The 27,042-nt window shown below is 47.7% G+C and overlaps 2 protein-coding genes across 2 annotated transcripts in view; one reads left to right on the forward strand and one right to left on the reverse strand.

The window, feature by feature from the left end:
- Positions 1-1,040: 1,040 nt before the first annotated feature.
- dbx2 (developing brain homeobox 2) lies at positions 1,041-5,402 on the reverse strand (the record flags this gene model as incomplete). Its single annotated transcript, XM_079743055.1, has 4 exons — positions 1,041-1,301; positions 1,818-2,002; positions 4,094-4,183; positions 5,054-5,402. The coding sequence occupies 4 exons, from the start codon at positions 5,400-5,402 to the stop codon at positions 1,041-1,043; spliced, it is 885 nt and encodes a 294-aa protein (XP_079599181.1).
- Positions 5,403-11,003: 5,601 nt separating this feature from the next.
- The window catches only part of nell2a (neural EGFL like 2a), a gene marked incomplete at both ends in the record, with an annotated part of 83,019 nt that continues 66,980 nt past the window's right edge, over positions 11,004-27,042 (forward strand). Inside the window, 5 exons of the mRNA XM_079743695.1 lie at positions 11,004-11,055; positions 11,455-11,583; positions 22,338-22,488; positions 25,641-25,814; positions 26,112-26,208. Of these exons, the coding sequence (XP_079599821.1) occupies positions 11,004-11,055; positions 11,455-11,583; positions 22,338-22,488; positions 25,641-25,814; positions 26,112-26,208 (603 nt within the window). The remainder of the gene's footprint in view (positions 11,056-11,454; positions 11,584-22,337; positions 22,489-25,640; positions 25,815-26,111; positions 26,209-27,042) is intronic.

Here is a 27,042-nt window from a genome sequence, read left to right on the forward strand (position 1 = left end):
CTTGAGAAGCTAGGGAGAGGATCGTGGCTTTGATTGGCCATCGGTTGTGTTTACACTTAAATAGTCTTATAGGCTAAACAGAGCTCACACATGTTACTTGCTAATGCAGCTGATAACATCATTGAGGCCTACTGGATTTTATCTTTTCTCTCTTCAGACTTCATGACTTGGGCTACAGCTTTGCATAATTGCATGGGACCGTTTAAGGCTTCGTCCAGACCTAATGTTCCACCACTGTTTTTATTATGGTAATCATAGTTGGAGGCAGTGGAGTGGGTAGCTGTGTCACTTAATATAAAAGGTTTTAAAACATGATTTCTGATTGGTTGCTGAGCTGTTCAGTTTAACAAACGTGAAATAGAACTCCACTTTTTACGTTTTGATTAAAGCAATTCAAAGCTAATGAAGGATTAATTGCAGTATTTCATTAACAGTTTATTCAGGTCAAACAGCTCATCGGGGGGTTTCACAGCTGGGAAAAGCAGTTAATATTCCTTTAAAAAATTCCACAATTTGTAGATTTAAGTCATACATTTAGGAAGAAATGGGAAATGTCAATGATACATACAATAAAACAACATGCTAGCCTTTATCAGCTATTGAAAGGTAAGCTTTAGGTACTTACAAAGTATTCTATTTGTTGTACAAATTGATTGAAAAGGATCTTCATCATAGGAAGTGCTTTAATGTAAAGCTCAAGACATATTACAAAAATATACATATTTATACAAAAAATATGATGTATTCAATTCCAAGTTCCGTTTACTGATTGCAATTGCAACGAAAAAGCAGGAAATCCTTCCTGGGAAAGACTTGTCAGTGTAACATCCGTGTAAATTGAAACGCAAAGTGATTTGCATTGGAAAAATGAAAGTCAATTGCAGCGGGCCTATCAACCGTGAAGACAACGCTTATAGTTATTCATGATGCAACAAAAACACTTTAATGCTAAGTAAACTCAGTGAAGGGAATGAATGTTAGACACATTGTGATCATTAACATCAGTCTGTTTTTCTTTTCTTTTTTTTTTACACACAGTCTTAGTGTGGACTTGATCGATTTGCCAGAGTCACCGGTTCCCTGTATGATTTTCCATGCACTATAACGGCTGTGTCTCTGCCGGCCTTGAGCGGTTGGGGTCCGTCTGATGGTGGACCGGAGACCTCCGGTGCTGGTTTGACCTCCACCTCCTGGGAAAGACCCCGGCTCATAAGCTCATCCATGGGGGAGCAGCTGTTGTGCACCTCCTTCTCCCTGCAGTTCCTCCACTTCATCCTCCGGTTTTGAAACCAGATCTTAACCTGGGGGAGAAACGTGGGGATTATGATTGGAGAGATTTTAAAGGCTCTATCTGTTAAATGCGAGGAATTCAATTTATTTTTCAATGCATTTAAATGAATTCCTCAATTCCTTTTTAAAACCCTTGTTTATTCTGTGAATGGAGGTCTTAGGACATTGAGACGAGGGTAAGCCACTAGCCTTGCTTGTTCTCCAGTGCCTCAGACTCCTTGAAACTGGGGTTAGCCGGTAGCCTAGCCTACCCTGTTTTCCATTGTCTCAGACTCCTTGAAACTTACGTTAGCAGGTAGCCTAGCTTGTTCTCCGTTACCTTGGACTCCTTGAGACAGGTTAGCCATGAGCCTAGCTTGTTTTAAATCACCTGTGACTCCTTGAGACTGAGGTTAGTATAGCCTAGCTTGTTCTTTATTACCTATTAGTCCTTGAGACTAAAGTGAACTGCTAGCCTAGCCTGTTGTCCTTTTACTGTGACTCCATGAGTCTGATGTTAGCCTCTAGCCTAGCTTGTTGTCCATTACCTGTGACTCCTTGAGACTGAGGCTAGCCGCTAGCTTGTTCCGGTCCGTCTTGCTGATGTACTTCTGCCTCCGGAACGTTCTCTCCAGCTCCTTCCGCTGTTCCTCCGAGAACACGGCCCTTCTTAGTATCCCACGGCGCGACTTGGGACTGGATTCAGACGACCACATGGGCATGTTGGTTCCCTCTAAACGTGACAAATTCAGAACATAAATATAAGTGTTTTGTCCAATAGCACAAAGGATATATTGACACAGCAATGTTGTTAATATCGCTATATTCATTTGGCTTGAACATGGCGGGGAATGGATGATGGAACAATTTCCTCCGAGCAAGCCCACCTGAATACAAGCAGAGATGTTATCAATATAACATAGAGTTTCTACATTGCCCTCGCTCGCTCTCGTAATCATACTACTCATGTTTCCGACCGCACCAAATCTCCCCGGCTCCCCGCTTCTCCCTCCATGATCCTATATTCAGTCACACTCACTTTATCCCTCACTAGGCTTTAATTTGGTATCAATCATGGCACTTTAACACAGCGGGGGTGACTAAATGGGAAATATAAAAAAAAAGTGGGGGGATTTGTCGAACGCTGACGGCACAATCCCACGGCCGCTCACTCACAGGTGCACGCATGACAAAAGTCAAGTGAAAACAAATTTGGCCCATCCATTCAGCGCTGCGCTTTTTTAATCTGTACGACAAATGTGCCCGGAGACCACCTCTAGAGAGCGACTAACCGGTTTGGACATGGCTCTCACTCCACTATGGCTGCTCAATGGTTGCCACTTAAACGCCAGATTACCAAGGTCACTCGCGGGCAACGTGTGTGTGAATGCTAAAGTGTGTGTGTGTGTGCGTGCGCGTGTGTGTGTGTGCGTGTGTGTGTGTGCGCCCGCCTCTTGGTTCCCGACTATAGAAGGCTTTGAGTTGGCAGTAGAAGGGAGTGAAGGAGGGAGAGGGGAGTGGACAGGGGGAAAGAAGGGAGGGAGGGCACAATGGAGTCGTTGAATGGGAAGGCCACAACTGACTGGCTTAGCAGCGCAACACTAAATCTTTTCACCCGCAGGTATGAAGCCAGTTTGTATGTGAAGATGAGCTCAAATAAGTCTATAAAAGTCACTTTCAATGAATGCTTTAAGTCCCCGTCAGGACACTCCCTTTCTCCCCCTCTCCTCCTCCCCCAAAAGGGGGAAGGGCAGGCAGGAACGAGGACTGAAGGCCGGGAAGAAAGGGGAGGAACTGAGGGAGGGAGGAGGGGGGGAGGTTTCTTGGACCACACAATAGTCAGGGGGTCCTGTGTCCGGGCCGATTCCACCGAGGAATGGGGTAAGGGGGCGGGGGTGTTGGTGGGGAGGGCAGAAACAGAGTTCATTGCTGCAGTGAAAAATTGCATCGGGGTCGCGTGTGGACGGCGGAATAAAAGTGCTGATTGGTCACGCCGGGGCCGGGGCTTTTGTCCGGTCGCCAGGCACTGTGGGAAAGTGTCAGCGCACTAAGAGGACTCATCACACTCGAGGGGACGCGGCCATGTTGTTTTCTTAGAGCCGACTATTTACTGCCGCTCTTTAGTGTCACAGCATTGTGGGACACACAGCAGCCACCTCTCCTCCCGCTGGGCAGAGAGAGGAATCCAAACCATTCCTGGTCTCAGTTGCATTCATGCGCTCCGAAATACTCGTCGTCCTCAAGATTTGGGAAGTCAGGAATTCTTTGTTGTTTATCTCTCTCTGTCGACGGTCGATTCAATCCCGTCACCTCTGGGACTCACTTTTACCCGACGTAACGCAACGGGGGAGATAAACAAACCCTGAAACCCAATCAACGTGTAGAGCGCTGGGAAAGAACCCGTGTCAGTTATAATCTTAATCCGACAGACGACAAGACTTTTATTAGCTCCGCATATTTGCACCAGGGGACGGGGTGTGTATTTGCCGGTACAAAAGATGGGGAGGAGGGGGAGTTTTGGCTCCGAAGGGCCTCCACCATCACCGCCACCCTAACCCCACCCTCCCTCACAGACCACCCCTACCTCCCTCCACCCCCCAACCCTACCCCCCACAGCCCGGGCCCCAAACAGCCGTGAATGGTCATGAATAGTTGCCATGCAGAGCTGAGCGGAGAATTAGCTCCCCGGCATAGCATCAGTAATTAGCTGTGGAAAGAGCACAGAGAGATCTGGGGGTGGGGTACCCCCCCTCCCCCCTCCCCCCTGCGGCAAAATGCTTTAGAGGGGTGCTGAGGCGTCGCTGATGAGGCATAAAACACTTACTGGGGAAGACCGGGGAGGGGGGGCTGGACCCACCGCAGCACGCCAGCACATACTGCGCAGGAGCCCGCAGGAACACACTGCTCATCACACCTGCTGAGAGAGAGAGAGAGAGAGAGAGAGAGAGAGAGAGAGAGAGAGAGAGAGAGAGAGAGAGAGGGAGAGAAAGAGAGAGAGAGTTGGTAAATGAGTAGCCAGGTGGGATGCGCTGGATTGTCACTTAGGATTGTGACTACTTGGTCGTATTCACAGTTGGACGGCAATCGAGGAAGTTGGCCTTCGAAGGCTGATTTGAGCCATGTAATTGTCATTCATAATGAATTAGCTGGTGAGAAAGAATTGTTTTTCTTCACAAACATTTCTCTTTAGTTCATTAGTGGCCCTAAAAGAGAAGAGGTCAGAGTCACCTCATGTTGTGTCCGAGGGCAAGATACTGACTTAAGAATATAACCTTCAGGTGTTGTAATAACACCACCATTTGGAGACAAAATCCTCTTGTGTAATGAATCCATGGCAATTACTAGTGCATACAAAATGTATGAAAGTTATGTAATACAGCATTTTAACTTTTTAAATCAAGAAACATTTGGAGACATTATCATTTCTGTCACACAAGACAAAGTTATTAAACCACCAAAATGAATCAGCATTGGAAAAGCATGAAGCAGCTTTTGCGTTAGAAAACTAAATAATCCCCAGAATTGACCCCATCTGTGAGCTTTTACAGATATGAGATGTTATTCGTGTTATATCATAATGCTTCGTTATTTTCTTATTGTGCAGCAAAAAGTATTACTATTACAGTAATCTGCTTAGTTTATTGGTTTGTTAACGAACAAACCAACCAATCCATCCCGAGTTCCAAGGTGTACGGACAACTGTAGCCCACGCGTGGACACGTTGTAACACATCATACCTCGTTACCATGTTAATTATAAAAACCTAATCCATTACGGGCTTTACCTGAATGCGGTAGAAGGTGTTGGCCCAGGTCCTTCACCTGCTGCAAGGGCCATCCAGGGGCCTGGTGTTGGAGCTGCAGACAGTGCTGAGGGCCCCAGATCCTCCTGGGGGACCTGCAGGGCGCATGTCCCAAACGCCCACATGCACCACCAGCTCCACCACTACCACTCCTACCACTTCTAGAGCTACTACTGCTGCTAGAGCTGCTGCTGCTCTCTGGGCCGGCGGCCGACTGAAGCAAATGGTCGATCAGAAAGCTCTTCCCTGATATGCCGAAGCCCGGTAACGCGGGAGGAGAGCTGGCCATGGTCACCGTCCTGGTATCCTTGCGGGTCTGCACTGAAACCATCCTGTTTTTCGCACACGAGGTAGCCCCACACTCAGTCAACGCACAGCGCAGTCACAGCCACTGTGACACTACTGCGACTCTCCTTCAAGCCTCCTCGAGTCAGCGGGCCAGCTTCATTAAAAGCCTGAAGAAAACAACGCACACAAAAAAAAAGAGTAAAAAGAACTCCCCTTCTTCCTCTTCAGGGCTCGGCACTTTGCCTGGGTGCCGGGCGCTGATTGGCTGAGAGGTCCTAATGTGCTCCTCAATTCAGATAAGGCTGGGTTCTTTTTGGAGTGGCAGAAGGTGGGCCCAGTTCATTCATTATGTCAACTAGCCTATTAAATGATAGACATCAGAGACAATGGACTGCTGGCCAAAGTTGAACATGCACCAAACACTCCTCTGTCGTAGTAAATGGTTTTCTCTTTTTTCCTGATTCCCCTTAGTGCTCCATTGTGGGGAACCTGGCCTTTCACGTTCTCAGCAAGTCATCCGAATCGCGCCCTTTTGTGATTATTTCAACTGAAAAATGATTTTTTTTGTAGTTTTTTTTATAAAGACTCTTTTAAGTCGTAAGAACCGTTAATACGTCGGTTGTATACCAGCCCCAGTGGTAAAACGAGGACAAGACAAAAATGGAATGGTACAATTATTGATTTACAAATATATATTTTTAATAAATTGTCCAACAATATGTAAAAAGTGAGAAACATATTCATTAGGTTGGAATTATTTTCGTAAAAGCAATTGAACATTTTACATTCATAAAGAAAAAAACATTGAATAGAATAGTGTGCCCAGGCTTCCTAGATATTATGAGTAAATGATTCATCTTAGAATAACCCAGCACAGCAGCAGCCTTACGTCTGTTGTTGAAGTCATTGAAACTTCTCCTTCTATTCACCACTGCATCACTCATTCCCTGGCATGGTACATGCACTTTCTTCAATTTAACATTTAAAAACCTAAAAGTGCCACCTCTAAACGACACAAATCCTAAGCATGCATTTGCTTAGATTGTCCACTTGGTTCTGTGTTTGCACACATACTGCTTGTATTTCCTACTATGGAGAGATTATAGAAACACAAAGAATCACACACACACACACACACACACACACGGATGGCGCACACGCTGGGATGTTTTGATGTAAACAAGTCCGGTGCGCGGCGCTCGTGTAACCTTTAGCGCCACGCTGAGCGTTCCAGCTAATGATCTTTAACAGCAGAGCCGGCTCTCCATAGAGGGGAAGGGGAAGCCGTAAACAGGCATGTCGGCCGAGGTGGGGATGGGGGGGCCTGGCTTGTAGAGAGAGACTTGATACCTCATGCTGAGCATGGAAATTGGCCCAGACAGCTCGGCCTATTGTACGACGGCCATGGAGCCAAAGGTTGCTTGTAATCAAATTTGAGGGTTTTTATTCCCCAGACTGGTGGAAGAGGGGGGCACGTCGGGCCACGAGATGAGGGTTACAGCGAGGCTCCTTGTCTGGGGCACCTTACCCCCCCGCCCCCCCACACACATCACAGCGGGTGATGTGTGAGTGTGTGTTTGTGTGTGTGTGTTGTGTGTCGGTCTGTGTGTGTGTTTATGTTGACATGCTTCGTGAGGGGTGATGTTTCTGACATTCCCTGCCGATCTCTCTCTCCCTCTCTCCCTCCCTCCCTCTCCATCTGGACAGTCTCTCGCTCATCCACAGTCGTACTTTATTGCCTGTGTTGACGTTGAAGGTGGTGATGTAAGGGTATTTGTGGGGTTATACTAGCAGAATCCTTTACACCATGCATTATTCATGCTGTAATATTCCACAAGCCTCAAAGATTTGTCCTTCATTTCAGGTATAAACAAAGGAAAAATCCTATGGGCATCCGTACCAAGAAAATATGGAAAAACAGATGAAAAAAAACACATTCATTGTGTGTTCTCTGATGCCAGTGTCAGAGTTCCCTCCTGATCTCAGGAGACTTAAAGAGCATGTCTGAGAGCGTGTCCTCGTCAGGTCTCAGCACTTGTTAATTAGACCCAGCCCAATAGAGCTCTTCACATGGAGGGAGCTATAATTAGACTATTCTCCTACGTGGACGAGCAAGAGAAATATCCCTGAAAGTTTGTGAGGATTTATTTGATGTCTCCCTCATTGTACCCCCCCCATCCAAGCCTCTCTATCTCTCTTCCTCCGTCTCCCTCCCTCTCTCTGTCTCTCTCTCTTGCCCTCTGATCATGAACGGAGGGAAAATGGAGGGAAAAGATAAAAAAGCCGTCCCTTCATTCAGAGTGATCCACAATGGCCGCCGTCCCGTCTAAAGCGAGCACTCCTGCCGGACCAGCTGAAGACTCTTTATGCTCCCTCTTTCTCTTCCCCGCAATAAAGCTCTTGAGGTGGGGGGAAAAAATAGATAGCGCCCCTTTGCACCCCCAATTGATATTCCACCACTCGAACTTAATATCCTGAATGGAGGGCCAGACTCCATGAATCAGGAAGACAATGCGCTTAGCTTAGCAGCAAACTGGCACATTGTGTGGTGTCTGTGGTCTAGTGGAGGAAGTTTCTAATGTGGGACTCACAATTGTGTGTCTATAGAGTTCTAATGAGCTTCTGTGTGCCTTGTGAATGGTGTGGTGGTGGTGGTGGTGGGGGTGGGGGTGGGCTTTTAGCACAAGGGCCCAATGAGCCAGCTCAATGCCCTCAGGCCACAATAGGGCCCGGGCGAATATGGGAGGGGCCGGGGAGCCACTGCAATGCGCGGCGGACAGTCAATAAAAATCCCTGAGCTAGTAAGAACATTGGGGGAATATAACTGTTTTAAATGGGGGAGGGGGAAGGGATGAAAAAGGAGAAGTGCATTTAACGATGTTCTCACAGGGTTCTTCTCCATTGTAGTCTACCCTATGCTTTTCCCCTCATGAACGTGTTTTCCTTATGGGATTTTAAATAGCGATAGTGTTGAGTATGTTAAGGTGAACGGGCCGTTACCGCTGAGGAGCTGTTTGTCTTTGTCAGCAGTGATGGATTTAACTGTGGGAGAGCTGGAGCCTGATTCAACAGGACAGACATTGGCTCCTGAGCTGATGAGATAGCCTATAGCCACAAGGTCCTCAGTCCAACATACAGTGGTCTGCTACATTAACATATGCGACTGGTACTTCAACAAACCTTCCAGAGAGTTACAGATACATGTATCTGTAACTCTTTCTTTCCCATTACGAAGCATATCTTGAAATATGTATATTTCAAGATATGCCTCGTAATGGGAAATGACGCAATTATTGCTCCAGCAATATAGATAATACATTCTCCCAAAATTGGTCCAATAAAATAGTTTAAAAAAAAGCCGGTAATAACAAATCATGATACATATGAAAATATAGACATAACAAAATATATAGAGAGATATATATATAGAGACAATACCTACATACGTTCAGATATTCTACCAACTCAAATCCTAGGATAGTCTCATAAAATCTAAAGGTTCCTTATAAAAGTTTATGCATTGGCAAAGATTTGGTTGCCTGTACCTAATATTAGCTCATAGATTGTTTAGTAACATGCATCTTTGACCAACATTTCATGTTCGGCTATTTTAAACCTTTCCATGTTTAAGTTTTAATACGCAGCCCCGCAGTAGATCACGAGTGCCATGGCCTGTTGAATTGAAGTACTACATGTGGCAGTACTGCATGAGCCTTTGTAATGTACCATTAGGTCCACAAGATGGCACTGTAACAACAAGCTATTATCACGGCGGCCAAAGGAGCGTAAAAAAATACTTTGCAGAGTTACAAATACAGTAAATACATATCAAATAGAATCATATCTGACGCCCCCCCCAAAACTTTTTTTTATTGTTGGTTCTCTTTGCAGACCCCGAACATACAAGGACATACATGGACAAACACATTGCCCACATATGAGGTGAACAAATTGATGTTAAATTAGTGGTGAGTTCAGAATCTAATGATGGAGCCAATGACTTCTTTAAATAGAACGGCAATGATATTTTTAGTCATGTATTTTGGAACGCTGCCCTGGCGCTATGCTTAGTGTGTGTGCGTGTGCGTGGGCGCGCGGCTACGCGTGCGTGCGAGTGTCAGTGTATGTGTGTGTGCGTGCATACGTTCGTGCATGCGCGTGCATGACTGTCAGAGAGAGAGAGAGAGAGAGAGAGAGAGAGAGAGAGAGAGAGAGAGAGAGCGTGACAAGGCACATGCTTTAATCAAGCTAATAGCACTTTGGGAAGGAATGACATCGTGTGGGCAATACAAAGTCGGTGGTTATTACATTCCACGTGTCTGGGCCCCGGGAGGAAGGTTTTGTATTATTAATAAAGAACAGAGAGTTCCCGCCGCGGTCCGTCCGCTCAGGCAGCAGATGTGACATGACGTCACATAGAGCTGTCCCGGCTGAAAACAGACAGACACATACACGCACACACGCACACACGAGCACGCATGTTTCCTTTGGCTTTAGGACTGTTGATGCCCTTTAAAGCTGCGTGACACGACCCCTTTCAACCAGCTATTATTAAGGGGGAGCAACATCTATTTTTCATCATCCAGGGAGGCGTTCACTTGCGCTGCATGATGACCCATATACAGCGTCGTATTCCCATACAGCAAACAAACAACGAGAGCCAAGTTGATATGCCATTTGATGCGTATGTGCCCATCTCGGGCGGGGTCCCTAGCACGGTGCTCCCTTCTGAAGTGGGACCGAAGCTGTGCCTGTTGACTGGCCGCTGTGTCGTCCCCCTGGCCGCTGTGTCTGCTGCTTCTGGTAGCAGATGGGCCCCGCTCCTCGGCGGGCTTTGAACAGAACAGCCCGGCCAACACCCCCTTCTCCCGCGATGAACCCATCATGAGTTCGGGTCGGCTTGTTGCTGCAGACGCAGTTGCGTCTCCGTGAAGACCACGCACGAGCACAACAGGTTGCAAATCACTTATTTCGATTATGTGTTTATGTGCATTGAGCATAGAACACAGGAATTGGAGGTGCCAGTGTGGTCCCACTGGTTGTGATAAAACTATTAAAAAAATACTACTGTCAGGGCCAAAGACATAATTGTTGTTGTTATAATTATCGATATAATGAGTATTGTTATTATATTTTCACTAGGGTACCTTGCGCGCCCTTCGAGCATTCTGTCATTTTGCAAAAACATTTGTTCGAAATTTTAATTCACCAATATTTTCGATCTCAGCGCTGGCAACAAGGGGGCGCCAACGCACGGTTTCCCTCCTGGGCAGGGGAGCCACCTCTCCGGCTGCATCCCTGCTACACCAGCAACTCATCTGCTGCTCCCAGCGCTCTTCGCAGCGGTGTAGACGAGCCTTCTCCGACCTGGTGAACAGACCAATTGTTCTCCTCAGTTCCACACTGGTCGGTTGTGCGCGAATGGAAGACGGACCTTGCGTTCAATGGAATAACATATATTTTTTTCTTACCGGATGGGTTGTGCATCATTGGATCTCCTAAGTTCTGGTGATGTCCTCTCCTAAATCCTGCGATTGGTGAAAAAAGCATTCTTCGCCGGGGAGTTACAGCCTTCGCATGTGATTGAGAATTACCGTGTCTTGGAAGTGGACCTAACATGGACTAATTTGTTTTTATATTCACAATGGGATTATTACAGCTATTTCTGATCGTCGGCTTATTTTGCGTAGCCTCAGGTAGGCTACAGCGCTGTCATTGACTTTTAACGGAGACTATAAATTCTATGCCACATCTTCTTATTGATTATGAACATAGCAGCCTACATACAATGTGGGTTATTGCGGTATAATGTACAATTGGACGAATGACGTTAACCCGAAAGTTAATAAAATAGCCAAATAAATTATAAATTCTATTTGGTAGCCGCTTTTTCTTTTACCATAACATATTTTCGTACATTTGATCGAAAATCTTCTGATTACTGACTAACTAAACAAATCCCTATATTTAACCTATCTACCATAACTAACAACTGAAGATTTTTTATATATTTTATACATGTATAATTTCATATCATCTATTTATATGTATTGACTTATTTCTGCCATTGTGTTGTTTCGCCTGACGTGAACCAGTCCTAGGTTTCGGCATCGACCCTGCCCTGCGCGTCAGCGTGTTTGACGAGCTGACGCTCGGCGACGGTTTCGATGGAGTCACTCAGGTCCAGGGCTTCCACAGCGAGTCCAGAGCCTTCCACTTCCAAGGTACAGCACGCCTCGTATCATGTACGGGGACATTGGATAAAAGATAGCTTTCTTTAAAAAAAAATATTGCCAAAACAAGCCACGCATATTTTGGCTTATTCACTGTTTTATTTCTTGGTTTGGAGTCCTTTTATTAAATTATTCCTGCGCTGCGTATCTGATAGTTTAGCCTGATACAAAACACCACCCATATGGGATGTTGTGTTTAACCGTGCGTTGGGGGTCCCTATAAAATGCCCACTGCTCACACAATGGGCTATGAGGTGAAGGTGTCCAGCAGTGCAGATGGACCTCGTTTGTAAACCACAACAGCAGGACACACGAGCTGCCCATTCCATGTCGCAGCTGTCCCCACGTCCGATTCAAACTTGACCAGTGACCCTTCGCATCATGGCATATCTGGACCTTCCCCAGTCTGTACATGCTCCCTTCGTGATGTAGGCCTACGTGTTTCCTAAAATGGTACCGTTTTCGACGATGTCAACAGTGCAGCTAGATATCTTGCTATGTCCTTGATCAAATAAAATTAAAGAATGCGGGGATAAACACAAACGCACCAAAAGTTACAACTTTGGAGTCTTTTTCTAGATGGGAATGGGAATGCAGAAAACCTTCCCCGTCGTGAAGTCACGTCTTCCGTTGCGGGCCGGATATCTGATAAATATGACAAGAGGGTCCTGAAACGAATGAGCCGCAACAAAAAGTAACTTTAGCCCAACATTTCTCCTGGCACCACCAAACCGCCGCAGTGTGATGGCTGGCGTGCGTCCTCGATTTTGTGAGACGGCAGCAGCAGCTGTCTCTCTTTGTGAAAGCAGGACCTATAAATGGGGCTGGGAAATACCTCTCCGTGGCTGGAGGACGCAAAGAGAGACGAGGAGAGAGAGAGAGAGACAGAGAGAGAGAGAGAGAGAGAGAGAGAGAGAGAGAGAGAGAGATGTTAATAGGTAGTGTAAGAGAGTTAGAGAGATGAAGATAGAGAGACTACCAGACCCAGAGAGAGACTAGTCATAGAGAGAGTTACAGAGATGAAGATAGAGAGACTACCAGACCCAGAGAGAGACCAGTCATAGAGAGAGTGTTACAGAGGTAAAGATATAGAGACTACCAGACCCAGAGAGAAACTAGAAGGCAGGAAGAGATAGACTAGTATAGTGGAGCACAGAGTTAAGTAGAGAAGGACTATTTTGTGGAGTGAGGTAGATCCCAAATGGATGAGAATGTGATTCCTGATGGTGTCCGCATGGTAGAAACGTCCGGTTTGTGAAAATGTTTGTCCTGATAGTGAACACGTGCATCCTGTTGGTGAAAACGTTTGTCCTGATGGTGAAAACGTGCGTTCTAATGGTGGAAAACGTTTGTCTTAATGGTGAAAATCATTTGTCCCGATGGCGGAAAACTGCGTCTTTGTGTTGAAAACCTGCGTCCTGACGGTTAAAACATGCATCCGAGCGTTAAAAACACGCGGGTCGGCGTTCTACAGCGGTTGACGCCGTGATAGGGGAGAAGCAGCGGGAGTGTCTTCCGCGGGCGGAGCGCCTGTCAATCAGGCGCTCTCGTCACCTTTATTTCATTTGGCCCCGCCGGCGTGAGACGGAGGCCAGCGGTACATTCAATTACTCAGCTATCTGGTCAACTCTCTCAGTCTCCAGACAGCGGGCGAGAGACATATACCAGACACACAACGAGATCCAGAGAGGTGCACACAGAGAGAGAGAGGAATGGGGAGATGGGGTTGATGACAGGGAGGGAAGGAGGGAGGGAGGGAGTGTGGGGAAGGGGTTGAATGAGATGGATTTAGAGAGAGCGATGAGGAGAGCTGGATAAAAAATTAAAAGAAGGGTGAATGATGAGAAAGAGGGAACCAGGAAAGGAGGGAGAGAGAACGAGGGAAAGGTAAATAGAGAGCGAGAGAGGGGCGGTGGGGGTCGGGTGGGGGGAGGGGAATCAAGAGCAGCAGAAGAGCCTACAAGAGAATGCTGATTCCACACGTCTTGCTGTCGAGGCTGGCTGGAACCGGCACAGCAGTGGCACTGGGATGCTCATTAGAGAGCAGGCTGAGCAGATCCAAGGCCCTTTCTTCCCCCGCCTGCCTGTCTGCCTGCCTGCCTGCCTGCCTGCCTGCCTGCCCAGAGGGAGAGCTTCAATCTCTGGGTACTGCGAGAGAACAAGCGGCAGGGTAGCGGGTGGCGCCGAAAACCTGAAGGAAATGACATATTTTTATATATATTTCCAGAAGAGATTTGTTGTACACACAATTTCAGATTTCAGATGATATATCTTCCACTGCGTTTTCTCTGCCGGGAGATTCGGGGCGTTGGTTATGCAGCGTGTGAGGAAGTGAAAGTGAGAGCAAAACGGTGGGAGCGTGGTGTTTAGAGGGGCCCTATCGGCTGAGGCCCTTTGAAGGCAAGTGGGGTCAGCGATACAATGAGAGGCTCACGCAGAACCCCACCTCGGGAGGATGAGAACAGAGCTAGAGGAACAGCCTCGGGCTACCAGGCGCTTCCACCTCATTATATACCAGTGGTGCTCCACCACTAACATCCTGCCCTGCCCCGAAGGGAGCCTGCTGGGTTACCTCCCCCCTCCTCTCCTCCTCCCCTCCCCCTCAAGTCAGTCAGAGCTGATTATGGTGCCGCGTTCACGCAACGCAAGGAGGTTACGGACCCCTCACATCCTTGAGGACCCTCCTCGCGTCCACCTGACGGGCATCTCCCTGAAAATTGTAACCGTCCGTCGTGGCGACGCAGCAGCAAGGGCTGTGATTGGTCCGCTTACCAAAACCCGACGCAGAACCATAACGGTTCGCGACTGCGTCAAAGCGTCTGCGTCAAAGCGTCTGCGTGGTCATTGAGTTGCGTGAACGTGGGACCATAATCAGCCCTTGAAACCTCAAATCAAATACGTCCAAGTATAGAGAACATATTTTCTCGTTGAACATGTATACGTGTGTAACGCTTCATATGTGTTGTGTCACATGGTCTAAACATTTCGGGGCAGGGAACTGCAGATAAAATAGGATGGTGTGGCGTTTGCAAAGATAGACGTGTAGTTGTTCTTGACGTTTAATGCGGCTTTCGTTTACTGTGATCGTGCACCTGCCTTAAAGGGCCGTCCCCGGCCCTGCATTGCTCAACAGGCTTCGGAGCAGTTCACTAAGCCCTCCATGCATTTTCCTCCACGGACATTAAGATGAATTGCTGATAAACGCATTGTAGGTATTGCTTTCTGTAACACCCTTTTTTAAATGTGCATATTTTTACCATTAGCAATAATATCATAATAATATATATTTTACATTATACATATAGGTTAATATTATATATAAATATGTATTTATAAAATTAACATTATGTCTAAAATAATGCAACGATAAATAAACAGATAAATGTATAGGATGACAATGGAGCGCGGTGGTTTCCTCAGATTAGCTGTGAACCAGATCAAAGCCCCCATGCCGACGGCCTCCACTCTCCTCCTCCTCCAGCTCACAGCTCCCACCCCTTCGCTTTCTTGTCGCCGAAAGGCAATTATGGCAATTTCTCCTCAATTTCCAAGGACAACAACATAGTTTGTTGAATCATCCTTTTAACCACCGATGCCAGAGAGAGAGAACCTCTTTTGTTTGTGTGTGTTTAAGTGTGTGTGGGTGTGTGTGTGTGTGTGTGCGTCCATGGGTGTGTGTGTGTGTGTGTGTGTGTGTGTGTGTGTCTGTCTGTCAGGTGTGTGTGTGTGTGTGTGTGTGTGTGTGCACTTGTGGGATACCTGTCTGCCCTAGCAGGCGTGTTGTGGCTGGGATTGTTTGAACACTAGTGTTGTTGAACTGCGTTCTTGTGTACCTGGTTGCTTATTATTGTGTCTGACTGCGGTGACACCGACAGTGTAGTGGAATGGAAGAAACTCATTCATTATGAAAAAGTGTTTTGGTGCTTGTGTCCATTTGCCCTAGCCATGGGGCGAGAGACACACATAGGCAGAGAGGGAGTGAGAGGGAGGAGAGGAAGATATCCAGGCTGTGTGTTTATTTTCACTTCTATGTAAGGGGGTTTGGCTGGCTAATGAGTGTGTAGTAAACACTGCCACTTTTTTCCAAAACCTCCCACTCTAGGCAGATTTCCTTTTTGGATATGGCTATGCTGGATATACATGCTCCTATGGGGCAAAATACGACCACAAAATATGCCGTTGTGTGTCTGGTTGTCTTCGATCTCGTTCGGATCCTACTGCGCGTGCATTAGCTTTGCATAAGGGAGAATCGGGTGGGAAGTCTAAAGTGAGAGTCTAATTTAAGAGACAGTGTCTGTCCTGGGAAAGACAGACAATCGAAACACCGTTAGTTTTTTCGCCCTGGTCTCCTTAATAGCAATTAACAACCCGTTGAGATACATTCTATGATACTGCTCTATCGTAGGTGTGCTTCCATAAGTGAGTGAATGTAGGTGTGAATCCACAAGTCTATGCACTTGGGTGTGTGTGCACACAGGTGTGTCAGAGTGTGTGCACTTATGTTTCCATCTAAAAGTGTATGCATAGGTGTGCGTTTTTCTTTGCACTTGCGTACACACTTGTGTCCGTGTGTGGGTCTATCCTTCTGCACGTACAGTAGGCGTGTGTCTACAAGTGTGCACGTATGAGTGTGGCTATGTGTGCTTTGGGGCCATGTGTGTCCGTGTCTGTGTGTTTCTATGTGCATGCATTCAAGTGTGCCTCTATAGGTGTGTGTGTGTGTGTGTGTGAATGTCAGGCTGGCAGACAGAGAGGCAGTGATGAGAGAGTTGGGGTATAAAACGCTAGCCCCAGCACTCCTGGAGGTGCCCTTGGCTCGGTTTAGTATTTGTTCCAGGAGAATGGACACACAGTATGGTGTTGGGGTGGGGGGGCTACTCCTCCTCTGAATGCAGATTTGTTTGGCCGCATTCAAATGTTCAGGGAGCCATTGGGGCTAACTCAACAGGATGTGTGTGTGTTTTGGTCTGTGGGCCAGTTCCAAACCAAATCCATCACCATGAGGCAAAGTGGGATATAGTCAACAGTGTGGTAATATTGCACTTTATGTGTGTGTGGTATGTGTGCGTGTTTGTGTGTGCTCCTGTATGTGCTGTCTTATATACACTGTATGCATTTATGCATGTGTGTGTGAGCCGTGACGGGATTGCTGTTCAATGCTTGATGGAGTCTCCATCATTAGTCCAGTCCCTTGGGAGATGGGACACACACACACACACACACACACACACACACACACACACACACACACACACACACACACTAAAGTCCCACTCATTCAGTGGCACCACAGACAAAGTAAGTCTGATGATAAATATTGTTCGTTATTGGAGCAGAAAATCGCTTGTCTTACGCAATATGCAAAAGGTGTTTCCCCCTGCCTCGCACCCCCTCCTCGTTGAGAGGTGCATTGTGTTTGTATGTGCGCTCCATCACTCTCAGCTCCCTGTGTGCTTAAGACGACATCTATCGGAACTGCTGGCGCTCGCTGGCTTAGAGAGAGAGAGAGGGAGAGAGAGAGAGCGAGGGGGCTTTACTGCAGGAAATAAAATAAAATAAAAAAAGACTAAAGTTGGTGGAGGAGAGTTGGTGCGCGTGGGTGGCGGTTATTATCTCGTGTTCCGACGAACCACAAGAGGGTAAACAACAAAAAAAGTCTTCATTATGCTCTCGCAAATGCAGCCATGATCCTGACTGATATCAGTAATACTATCTGTGGTTGCGTCCTCCTCGGGGGAAATAATTAAGTTGAAGGCGGAGAGAGAGAGAGACAGAGAGAGAGAGGGGTGTGGGGGGGGGGGCAGGGGGGGAGAGAGAGACAGAGACGGCTCTAATGAGTAGGAGAAAACCCTGCTTCTGTCAGCATGTCCTGAAGAGATTTTTCCATTTCTTAAAAAATAAAAGAGGGAATCCAATCTCTGCTCTTTCTTGCCTTTAAACAGCAGCAGCAGCAGCCCACCGCAGGTAAAGACAGGTAGATATGAAGGCGCTGGGAGTGTGTGCGTGTGTGCCTGCGTGGGTAAATCTGAAGTGTGCGTGTTTGTTTGCGCATGCGTGCTTGCGTGCATGCATGCATGTGTGCACGTGTGTGTGTGTGTGTGTGTGTGTGCCGGCCTGTGTGTGTGTGCCAGTCTGTGAGAAAGGGATTGTGGCATGGCTGGATACACCTGGGCGTTGTTAAAGCTGTGCTTCAGGGCACCTGTTCTAAATGCTAAACGCGATTGGTGCAGCCCTGCCTATACACCCTGCCGTGAGAATGTAGGGCTGGCTGTGTGTGCGCCTGTGTGCGCATGTGCGTGTATGTTGGTGGGTGTGTGTGCGTGCGCGGATGTGTGTGTGTGAGAGGGGGCGCTTAGGGGTGGTTAGGTGTGTGTGGAGATATGCAGAGACTAGTGGCTTTGTGACAACGCAAGATGGTATTAGACAGTTCAAGATTAGTATTAGAGGAGAAAATAAAGGGGATGGGAAATTGGTGGTTTGAGCAAAGCCGTCTATGTTTCTGGGAGATACGATCAGGCTGGAGCTCAGGGACCATCTGTGGAGCCCAAAGGGCTCTGTGTTGATTCTACCCTTAGTACCGCTGGCTCACAGACACTGTTATTCACAGGATGCTCTGGCCCGCATATGCTGCAAACGGCTACTTCAGGGCAACAATAGCCAAGGGCCTTGGCAGTGCATTGAAAACAATGGAGTAGTCATAGAGACGAGAGAGAGAGAGAGAGAGAGAGAGAGAGAGAGAGAGAGAGAGAGAGAGAGAGAGAGAGAGAGAGAGAGAGAGAGAGAGAGAGGGAGGGAGGGAGGGAGGGAGGGAAGGAGAGAGAGAGAGAGAGAGAGAGAGGGTGGAAGGGAGGGAGGGAGGGAGGGAGGGAGGGAGGGAGGGAGGGGGAGAGAGAGAGAGAGGGGGGGGGAGAGGTTGTGGTTGTTCTCTGTCTCAGTTTCTCACATCCCCACAGCAGTGAGAAGCAGGTGGCCACCCACAAGCGGGCTCCTGCCAATAGATAATTGACCAATGGCCCTCCACAGCAGGGGGCTGAGGGTTGGGGGGGATGGAGGATTGGGGGGGGCGGAGCAAGTATGGTTTGAGGGGAGGGGTTCATCGTAGTGACGGTGTCCACACAGCTCCCAGCAGAAGGCAGGGCCTGCCTGGGGTTACACACAAGGCCATCATAACTCACACCCAAGGGTGTGTGTGGAGCCATCATCACGGCTGCAGCGATAACGCCGCTGTAAACGCGTTTCGTCTTCCACAAAGGGGTCATTCCGCTCTCCTCTTAAGGGCCGGGCATGCAGCGTGGACACACCAGCCAGAGTGAGCTCGATTTTTGGAACATATCCGACCGCAAAAAAAAATCCCAGCCACTCCCCTAAATCACCCGGCTGGCTCGCCTGTGTTAGCGAAAGGTCTGCCTAGCCTTGTGGAAGACTCCGGTCATGCGGCATGAGTGCACAGGCAGGGTGCACGCAGGTCGTCGTGTAGGGTAGGTAGACAGACAGGTATGCCGTCCTATCAGGGTTCTCTGAACCATTCCTCTCAGCCTTTGTCATCACTTTGTTTGGACCAAATGAAGTGATTGGCTGAGAGGAATGGTTCAGAGAACCATCCACTGCTGTTCTTTACCCCTCCTCCTACAACAGGGTGTTGAGTATCTGACACCACCACATCAAAGCCCTCCACCTCACTGGAGGACCTTTGAGTGGGTCGATCGTAGGACTCGTAGGACTGAGATATGCCCTGCCCCCACCCCCTGCCTTCCCCCCTAGAGATGAGAGACCACGGCCATACAACCCCACTCTCGGAAACCCGGCTCCTTGCGCACAGAGGCCATAAGGCATAGAGAGGCGACAGATGCTATGACCGGTCACAGGCCAAGCCTGGCCACTCCTTCCGGCGGTGATGGATGTCTGCGTGGCTAGACTCGCTAGGCCTGGCTTCGGTGCGTACATAAGACGTCACGAACAATTGTTTGCTTCTTTTTTATTTAATTTAGAAGAATCTCCGTCATCGTTTAGTGTGGCCATATTGCCTCGTTCAAATAGTTCCAAACACACCCCAAGGCATGAATTATTTCTGATCGTGTCCTGAAACTTTTATGGAGTTGATTATTCTGCAGTTTTGCCAGCAGGTCATTCCTGGATGGAGTACTGTTGTGGCAGTCATTGGGTCCCATCTGTGTCCTCTCCCCAAACGACACCAGAACGATACCGCACTGGCATACCCTGCGCACAGCGCAAACACTACCTTACAACACCCCCCGCGGAACACGCTTCACATTCAGACGACACCGAATTGCCTACAAAAACGTGTTTCCTTTACGACCCTTGCATCGTAACGTTGCAGATCAGTCCCCCAAAGATCATGAACAAACGGATGAGTCTGAGAAAAAAAAAAACCCCGCCATTTCCCCCTCCACCTCCACCACCTCCCCCCATCTGGACCATTAAGCAAGCCGCTGCCTGCCTGAGTGTGTCTGTGTTCATCACGGCCTTGTTAACTCTTTCAGCCCGCATTGTGTTAATTGGCGCCACGCACCAGCTGGAGGTAATGTTAATACACAGAGGGAGTGCTGCCATGCCAGCTTCCTCAAGCAGTTAAGTGTGCCAAGACACACCCCCCCCCTAGCTGGAAGTGAACTCTTTGATGTGATTGCTTCTGAGAAACGTCATGATTTATTGATGTGTCCATTAAAGTAGCATGGGCGACAGGGAGGGGGGTGAGAGAGGTGGGGGGGGGGGGGGGGGGGGGGGGGGGGGGAGGCAGAGATGCAGAGGAGAAGATGGCCACCTCGTCCGATTAAAAGAGTGCAGTGTTTTTGTGTTCTTTTTGAGGTTTATCCAAGGTTTATGCTCAGCTCTGTTTTTCGTTTTCCCTCTCAAAATGAAACTGGGCCTTGAACAAAGCCATGTGGTATTGGCAAGTTTTTTTGGAGGGATTCTGCAGACTTACATATTTTGCCTGGTGGTTAGCTGTGTGTGATATTTATGTTTTGGTGACAACAATATATATTGGGTGGGGAGCCGATGATTGGAGTGAATAATTTGAAGCCGGACGGCTTGACGTTTACATTAACCACATGACTACATTTACTTACATTTACAATTACTCTAATGAGTTTGTGTAGCTTGGTCAGAAGTGAATTCACACACACACACACACACACACACACACACACACACACACACACACACACACACACACACAAAGGTGTATGCACACACACACACACACTCTCTGTCTTTCTGGTTTTGATTAATATTGAGTCTCACAATTTCATTAAGTAATTGCCTTGGCTGGGCTGGACAATCCCTCCAACTGTCATTTAATTGGCCCAGTAATGATCCATTGACTGATCTAATATACATACAGATTTCAGAGCCTGGAATTCAATCACTTCTCATAGCTCAGCTGCTGTGTCACCGCATGGTTTCCACAGCCTGCGGACACACACTGTTCCTAAAGCAGTCATTCCTCATTCCTAGCAAGTTATTTCTAATTTTTAGCCAGTTATTTCCAATTTCCAGCTGATGTTCAAACTATAAAAGCACAAATCTGTGGTTTATGGGGTATGAAATGACCAATTATACGTAAATGTTGGAACCAAGCACAGTGTTCCATGCAAGGTGTGGGTTTTAACTAACCAATGGGAATTACTCGACCCATTGTGCCAAGATAGATATATAGTATGTATATATAAGACCTGCGTTTTGAATTCAAGCTTGTTTGAAACACAATCTATTAATGCCGTTATGCATTATGCATCTTTATTTGACTTTAAATCCGCTCGGAGGACTCTGCTTAGAAAGCTGCTATCGCTCAAACTGTTCTGCTATGTATTTTGCGACTGGGTCATATTTATATATCCCTATAATTCTGTTTGAATTATTCATCAGCTATTGTTTATGTCACATAACTTGAAGCTTGGCCATTGTTCTAAGGCGTTAAAAAGCCTTTGCCCATATAGCCTTGCTCAGCTCGTGTTAATATGATGCGTGATATACTGCAACTCTGCTAATAAGCTAAACGCTTATTATTTGGTATGATTGTTGTAATAATCCAAAGCACCTTCCAATACTGTGAGTGTATACATTGTCTTTATCAAAGCACCAGTGACAAATCCAACCTCCAACCCTGGCTGGGTTAAGCCAGGGTTAGGGGTATAGTTAATTGCTCTACCATTAACTAAACCGGACCACCACTATTTTATTGCTTTTGTTTATTTTTGTTTTAACTAAACCGGACCACCACTATTTTATTGCTTTTGTTTATTTTTGTTGTTTATGCTGTTGTTTCTCAGTCGTGTGTGTGTGTGTGTGTCTGCTTCATGTCTGTGTCTGTGTGTTCCATTGTGTGACTTTGTGTGTGGATATTTGTCTGTGTGTGTCTGTGTCTTTGTGTACCCTTGTCTGTGTGTGTGTGTGCGTTTGTGTGTGTGTGTGTCTGTGTGTGTGTATATATGCCTGTGTGTGTCTGTCTTAATTTCTGTGTCTGTGTTTTATTGTGTGCCTGTGTGTTTGTGCCTATTTTACTGTGTGCGTCTCTATCTTTGTGTGTCTTTGGGTCCCCCTTGAGTGTGTGTATGTGTGTGTCTATGTGCCTGTGTGTGTGTGTGTGTGTGTGTTTGTTTATGTCTAATAATAGAGAGCAATGTGTGGCCAAGTCCGATTGGGAAACACAGCGGATATTGCGCATTGGCAACCACCAACCTCCCTCCTCCTCCTCCTCCTCCTCCTCGTGCCTGTCCCCCTAGGTTCCTCCAGGGAGGTACGGGCGTCCGTGGGCGTCTCGGAGCGCATCGTCCACAAACTGAGAGGGAAGAGTGAGTTCACCGTGCTGGTGACGCTCAAACAGGAGCTTCTCAACTCCGGGGTCATCCTCTCCATTCACCACTCGGAGCAGAGGTAGGAACGCGCCGAGTCAACCCAAACCTGTCTGTTCCGATGCTGTCCCTACTCCCTCCTAGTCCCAACACCGCTGTTCCACGCAATTGTTCTGTTTTGTGCTCTCCCTCTGTGTTGAGTGTAGGGTGTCCCTGGTCGATTGTGTTGTGTTTGTGGTGTTTTCGTCCCGCGAACGGAGTATAAGCAGATGCTGGCTTCGTTCGGACAGGGGTAATCCGACAGGTCATACATGCTTTGCATTGAGCACGCATGGCCTATTGGATTGAGTCTCAGTGTCTGACCACTGGCAAGATTTTCGAAGATTTTTTCTCTGGATTAATTCGAAAAATACCAGTCTGCCACTAAACCCAGGGAAAATAAATTGAAATGAAGGGTTTTGAAAATCGCAGACGCTATGATTGTGACATGATTGAGCATTTCCACCATAGACAACGCAATGCCATGTGAATCGGTACAATGCGGTTATGGAGTGGTGTTTGGATGATGGCTGGTTTACACAGCCTGAGTCAGACCCATTTGACTCTGGGTGAGGCTGCACACCTGTTGACACCCTGCATTGAGAAATCAATGTGCACAGGTTAAACCAGTCATCCCCAGACAACACAATCAGGGAGAGATCTCCTGCATTGCAGCATGTGACACCACCTGCTCTGTATCATTATCATCTCAACCTCCGCCATAAACCGGTATTACCGTCTCCACCCTGCGTCCTTGTAGTAGAGGAGCCCCGGTAAAAGCCGACGAGATGGAGGGTGGCAGCCACCAAAAGAACACTGTTACAGCCCTTTTTCTACATAAATGACTGTTAGAAAGGTGGAAACATACCTGTCAAGCTGCCTGGTTGACGGAGGCCTATGCACACCGAATCCAGCGGCATCGTGGGGTTAGCTGAGACTGTGGACCAAACAATGCCAATCATTTCCCCCCACATATTCACAGACCAATTACTGGTGCTAAGCAGCAGCAGTTTACCATGCTTATGCTTGGCGTTGATTTGCCGCCCTGGGAGATCAGAACAGCAATATGAATATAATTTGTCGCAATGTCTCGATTGAGCTCTTTCTACATAAGAGTCAGCAGAGAGAGGAAACGTCACAGAGCTGTTAATGACTCCTTCCCCCCCTCCCGCATCACCACCACCACCACTAGCATCGTTCCCCCAAATCCCCCATCACCCCCAACACCACCATCATCATCATCAGCTTCTCTACCAACACCATCATCAGCAACATCACAACCCCCACCACCACCGCACTTCCGGAGTGATGGCATTTAATTCCTACTGGGGGGGCCTCCATCTATTAGATGAGGGCTGGTGCATCAATCCAACCCACCGTTCCTCTTAAGTATCCCCGTGATGCCGATGTGAATAATGCCCAAAGAGAAATGGTTCCAGCTCCGGATGGGCCCATCCTTAAAAGCAGTGGTGGCACTGATGACCATATTGGCAGCTTCCTCCATTAGCGTCACTCCCGGCTGGTTGAATAACCGTCCGGTGAAGACCAGGACTCTCCCGGAATACCAATGCAATCTCATGTGTTAAACTAAGCTGATCCCATCCCCCGGAAAAAAAGTCCCCAGTTCCCAAATGCACTACTGTTGTTTTTTACTTGATGATGTTGCACATAATAGGTCGACACCATCTGCCACTTGGCTTGCCGTCTCTGGATGGGATTATTCTTTGAATGATGGGTGGAGAACAGCATTGGCTGAAGCCCCGCTGTTGTCTGGCTAATAGACCACCTGAGCAATCGCTCTGCTGCTGGCACTCCAGTCAAATCATTCAGGACTGGTTTTTAACAAGGCCTGCAACTAATGATTATTCCCCACAAATACAAGTATTAATCATTTGTTGTAGCGATGCCATGAATAATCTATCTCAAGATAGCGAAGCACCGAAGTGATGTCTTGGATTTGCGTTTCTGTTCTTGCAATTCTTTTCAGAAAACAGCCGTTGAATTTTTTTTTTTTTCTGATGATTTATTTTGCTGCACTCTAAGGCAATATAATAAAGATTACAAAAATTAATGAAAGTCGATCAACCGAATGATCAACGAATAACCAACAGAACATTTTAGCACAAGTGTCAACCCCGAGTAGCTCTCCTTAGGCTATCTTAAGTCCCCATACCGGACCCCTGTCCTGTAAAGAGTCCTGAGACCCCCTGTCCTGGGACTGTTGGCCCCTCTCAGGACCCTTGGACCTGCCCTGAGACCCCCCCTCCTGTCCTAGGACTGTCCGTCTGGGACTGTTGGCCCCTCTCAGGACCCTTGGACCTGCCCTGAGACCCCCCCTCCTGTCCTAGGACTGACTGCCTGGGACTGTTCGCCCCATCTCATGACCCTTGGGCCTGCCCTGAACCCCCCCCCTGTCCTGGGACTGTCGTACTATGGGCCTTGTCCTGTGACCGTTCCCAGCATCCCTCCTGGGATAATTTTTCTGACCTAGTAAAGCACATGTAGCTTGCTGTTAACACATCTCTCTCCCTCTCTTACTCTCTCTCTCTATCTCTCTCTATCTCTCTCCCTCTCTCTCTCCCTCTCCCTCTCTCTCTCTCTCTCTCTCTCTCTCTCTCTCTCCATTTCTCTCAATCTCTCCCTCCTTCTCTCTCCCTCCTTCTCTCTCTTTCCCTCCCCCTCCCCTCTCTCTCTCTCTCCCTCCCTCCCCCCCCCGCCTCTCTCCCTCTCTCTTTCTCCCTTCCCCCCTCTCTCTCTCTCTTGCTCCCTCCCCCCCTCTCTCCCCCCCCTCTCTGTCTCTCTCTCTCTTTCTCCCTTCCCCCCTCTCTGTCTCTCTCTGTCTCTCTCTCTCTCTCTCTCTTTCTCCCTTCCCCCCTCTCCGTCTCTCTCTTTCTCCCTTCCCCCCTCTCTGTCTCTCTCTGTGTCTCTCTCTCTCTCTCTCTCTCTCTCTCTCTGTCTCTCTCTCTCTCTCTCTCTGTCTCTCTCTCTCTCTCTCTCTCTCTGTCTCTCTCTCTCTTTCTCCCTTCCCCCCTCTCTGTCTCTCTCTGTCTCTCTCTCTCTCTCTCTCTCTCTCTCTCTCTCCCCCCCCCCTCTGTCTCTCTCTCTCTTTCTCCCTTCCCCCCTCTCTGTCTCTCTCTCTCTCTCTCTCTCTCTCTCTCTCTGTCTCTCTCTCTCTCCCCCCCCCCCCCCCCCCAGGTTCCTGGAGCTGGAGAGTAGCGGGCAGCGCAGTGAGGTCCGCCTCCACTACCGCACCAAGGGCCAGCAGCCGCACACGGAGGTGTTCCCCTACAGCCTGGCCGACAACCAGTGGCACAAGGTGTCCGTGTCGGTCAGCGCCTCGCACGTCATCCTGCACGTGGACTGCAACAGGTAAGGGGGGGCGACGCGGGGCCCATCCCTCAAGGTCGATTAGGCCTTTTCAATGCCGCGGCTGCACATGCATCATGTTGATATGATGAGGCGTAATTAAAAGTGATTCATAACTTCTCGGTGATGTATTGCATGGGCACCGGGGAATCAGCGTTGTAATCAGGCCTCGTCGTTTTCATAGATGTTATCGCTTTTTCGAAGAAGATGCATCCTTAGTGTTTTTTTTTAATAACGATTCTGTCTATAAGGACCTCTGGCCCTCTGTAACCGATGATGTGATCTGTGTTTGTGGGGAAGGATCTATGAGCGGGTGGTGGAGATTCCCTACATGGACATCCCTGAAGATGCTTCCTTCTGGTTGGGACAGAGGAACGCTGCTCACGGCTTTTTCAAGGTGAGCCTTCTTCTTAAAAGGTCCGCTGAAAACACATGGAAACACGCACACACACACACACAACACACACACACACACGCGCGCACACACACACACAAGCGTACAAACACACATACACAAATACTCTTTGTCGATTACTAACTGCAAAACACACATGCACACACACACACGCGCACAAACACACACATACACACATACACAGTTCATCGATCAAACAGCAAGAATAAACAAACAAATACATTTTATTTGTGTTACAAACTTCATAGATTTAATTGAGTTAATAAAATCTGCGATGAAATTGCCTTATAGTCTTTTGTATAATTAAAAAGAAACGGAGCCTGTCCATGAATATATTGGTGTGTGTGTGTGTGTGTGTGTGTGTGTGTGCGTGTGTGTGTGTGTGTGCGTATGTGTGTGTGTGTGTGTGTGTGTGTGTGTGTGTGTGTCTGTGCGGGAGACAGAGTCAAGCCTACTGGTTTGTTCCACCCCCCCTCAAACCCTGCAGCCGCACAAGCTTGTGTGGCCGTCAAAGTGCTTATAACATGTTTAATTTATGTTGATTATATATTTAATATATAATTTATGTTGTGTCTTGTTTAGTCACATTTCCCCGAGACCTGCCATTGTAATTTCAGTGTAGCCTTTCTCAGGCCTAGGGATGACCATTGTCTTAGTTACTTTTGGTAGTTTGTTTGTGTGTTAAGTCATTGTTTTCCCCCTTCCATTACTCCACTGCTAAGAGCAATGTAATTATCCACAGAAAACCTCAACGCGCAGACTTTGGAGAAATCATAAAAAAAAAAAGCCTCAGGGCTTGCTCATTAAACATTGTCC

The sequence above is a fragment of the Pollachius pollachius genome (genome assembly GCF_949987615.1).
Source record: "Pollachius pollachius genome assembly, chromosome: 9".
NCBI classification, from domain to species: Eukaryota; Metazoa; Chordata; class Actinopteri; order Gadiformes; family Gadidae; genus Pollachius; species Pollachius pollachius.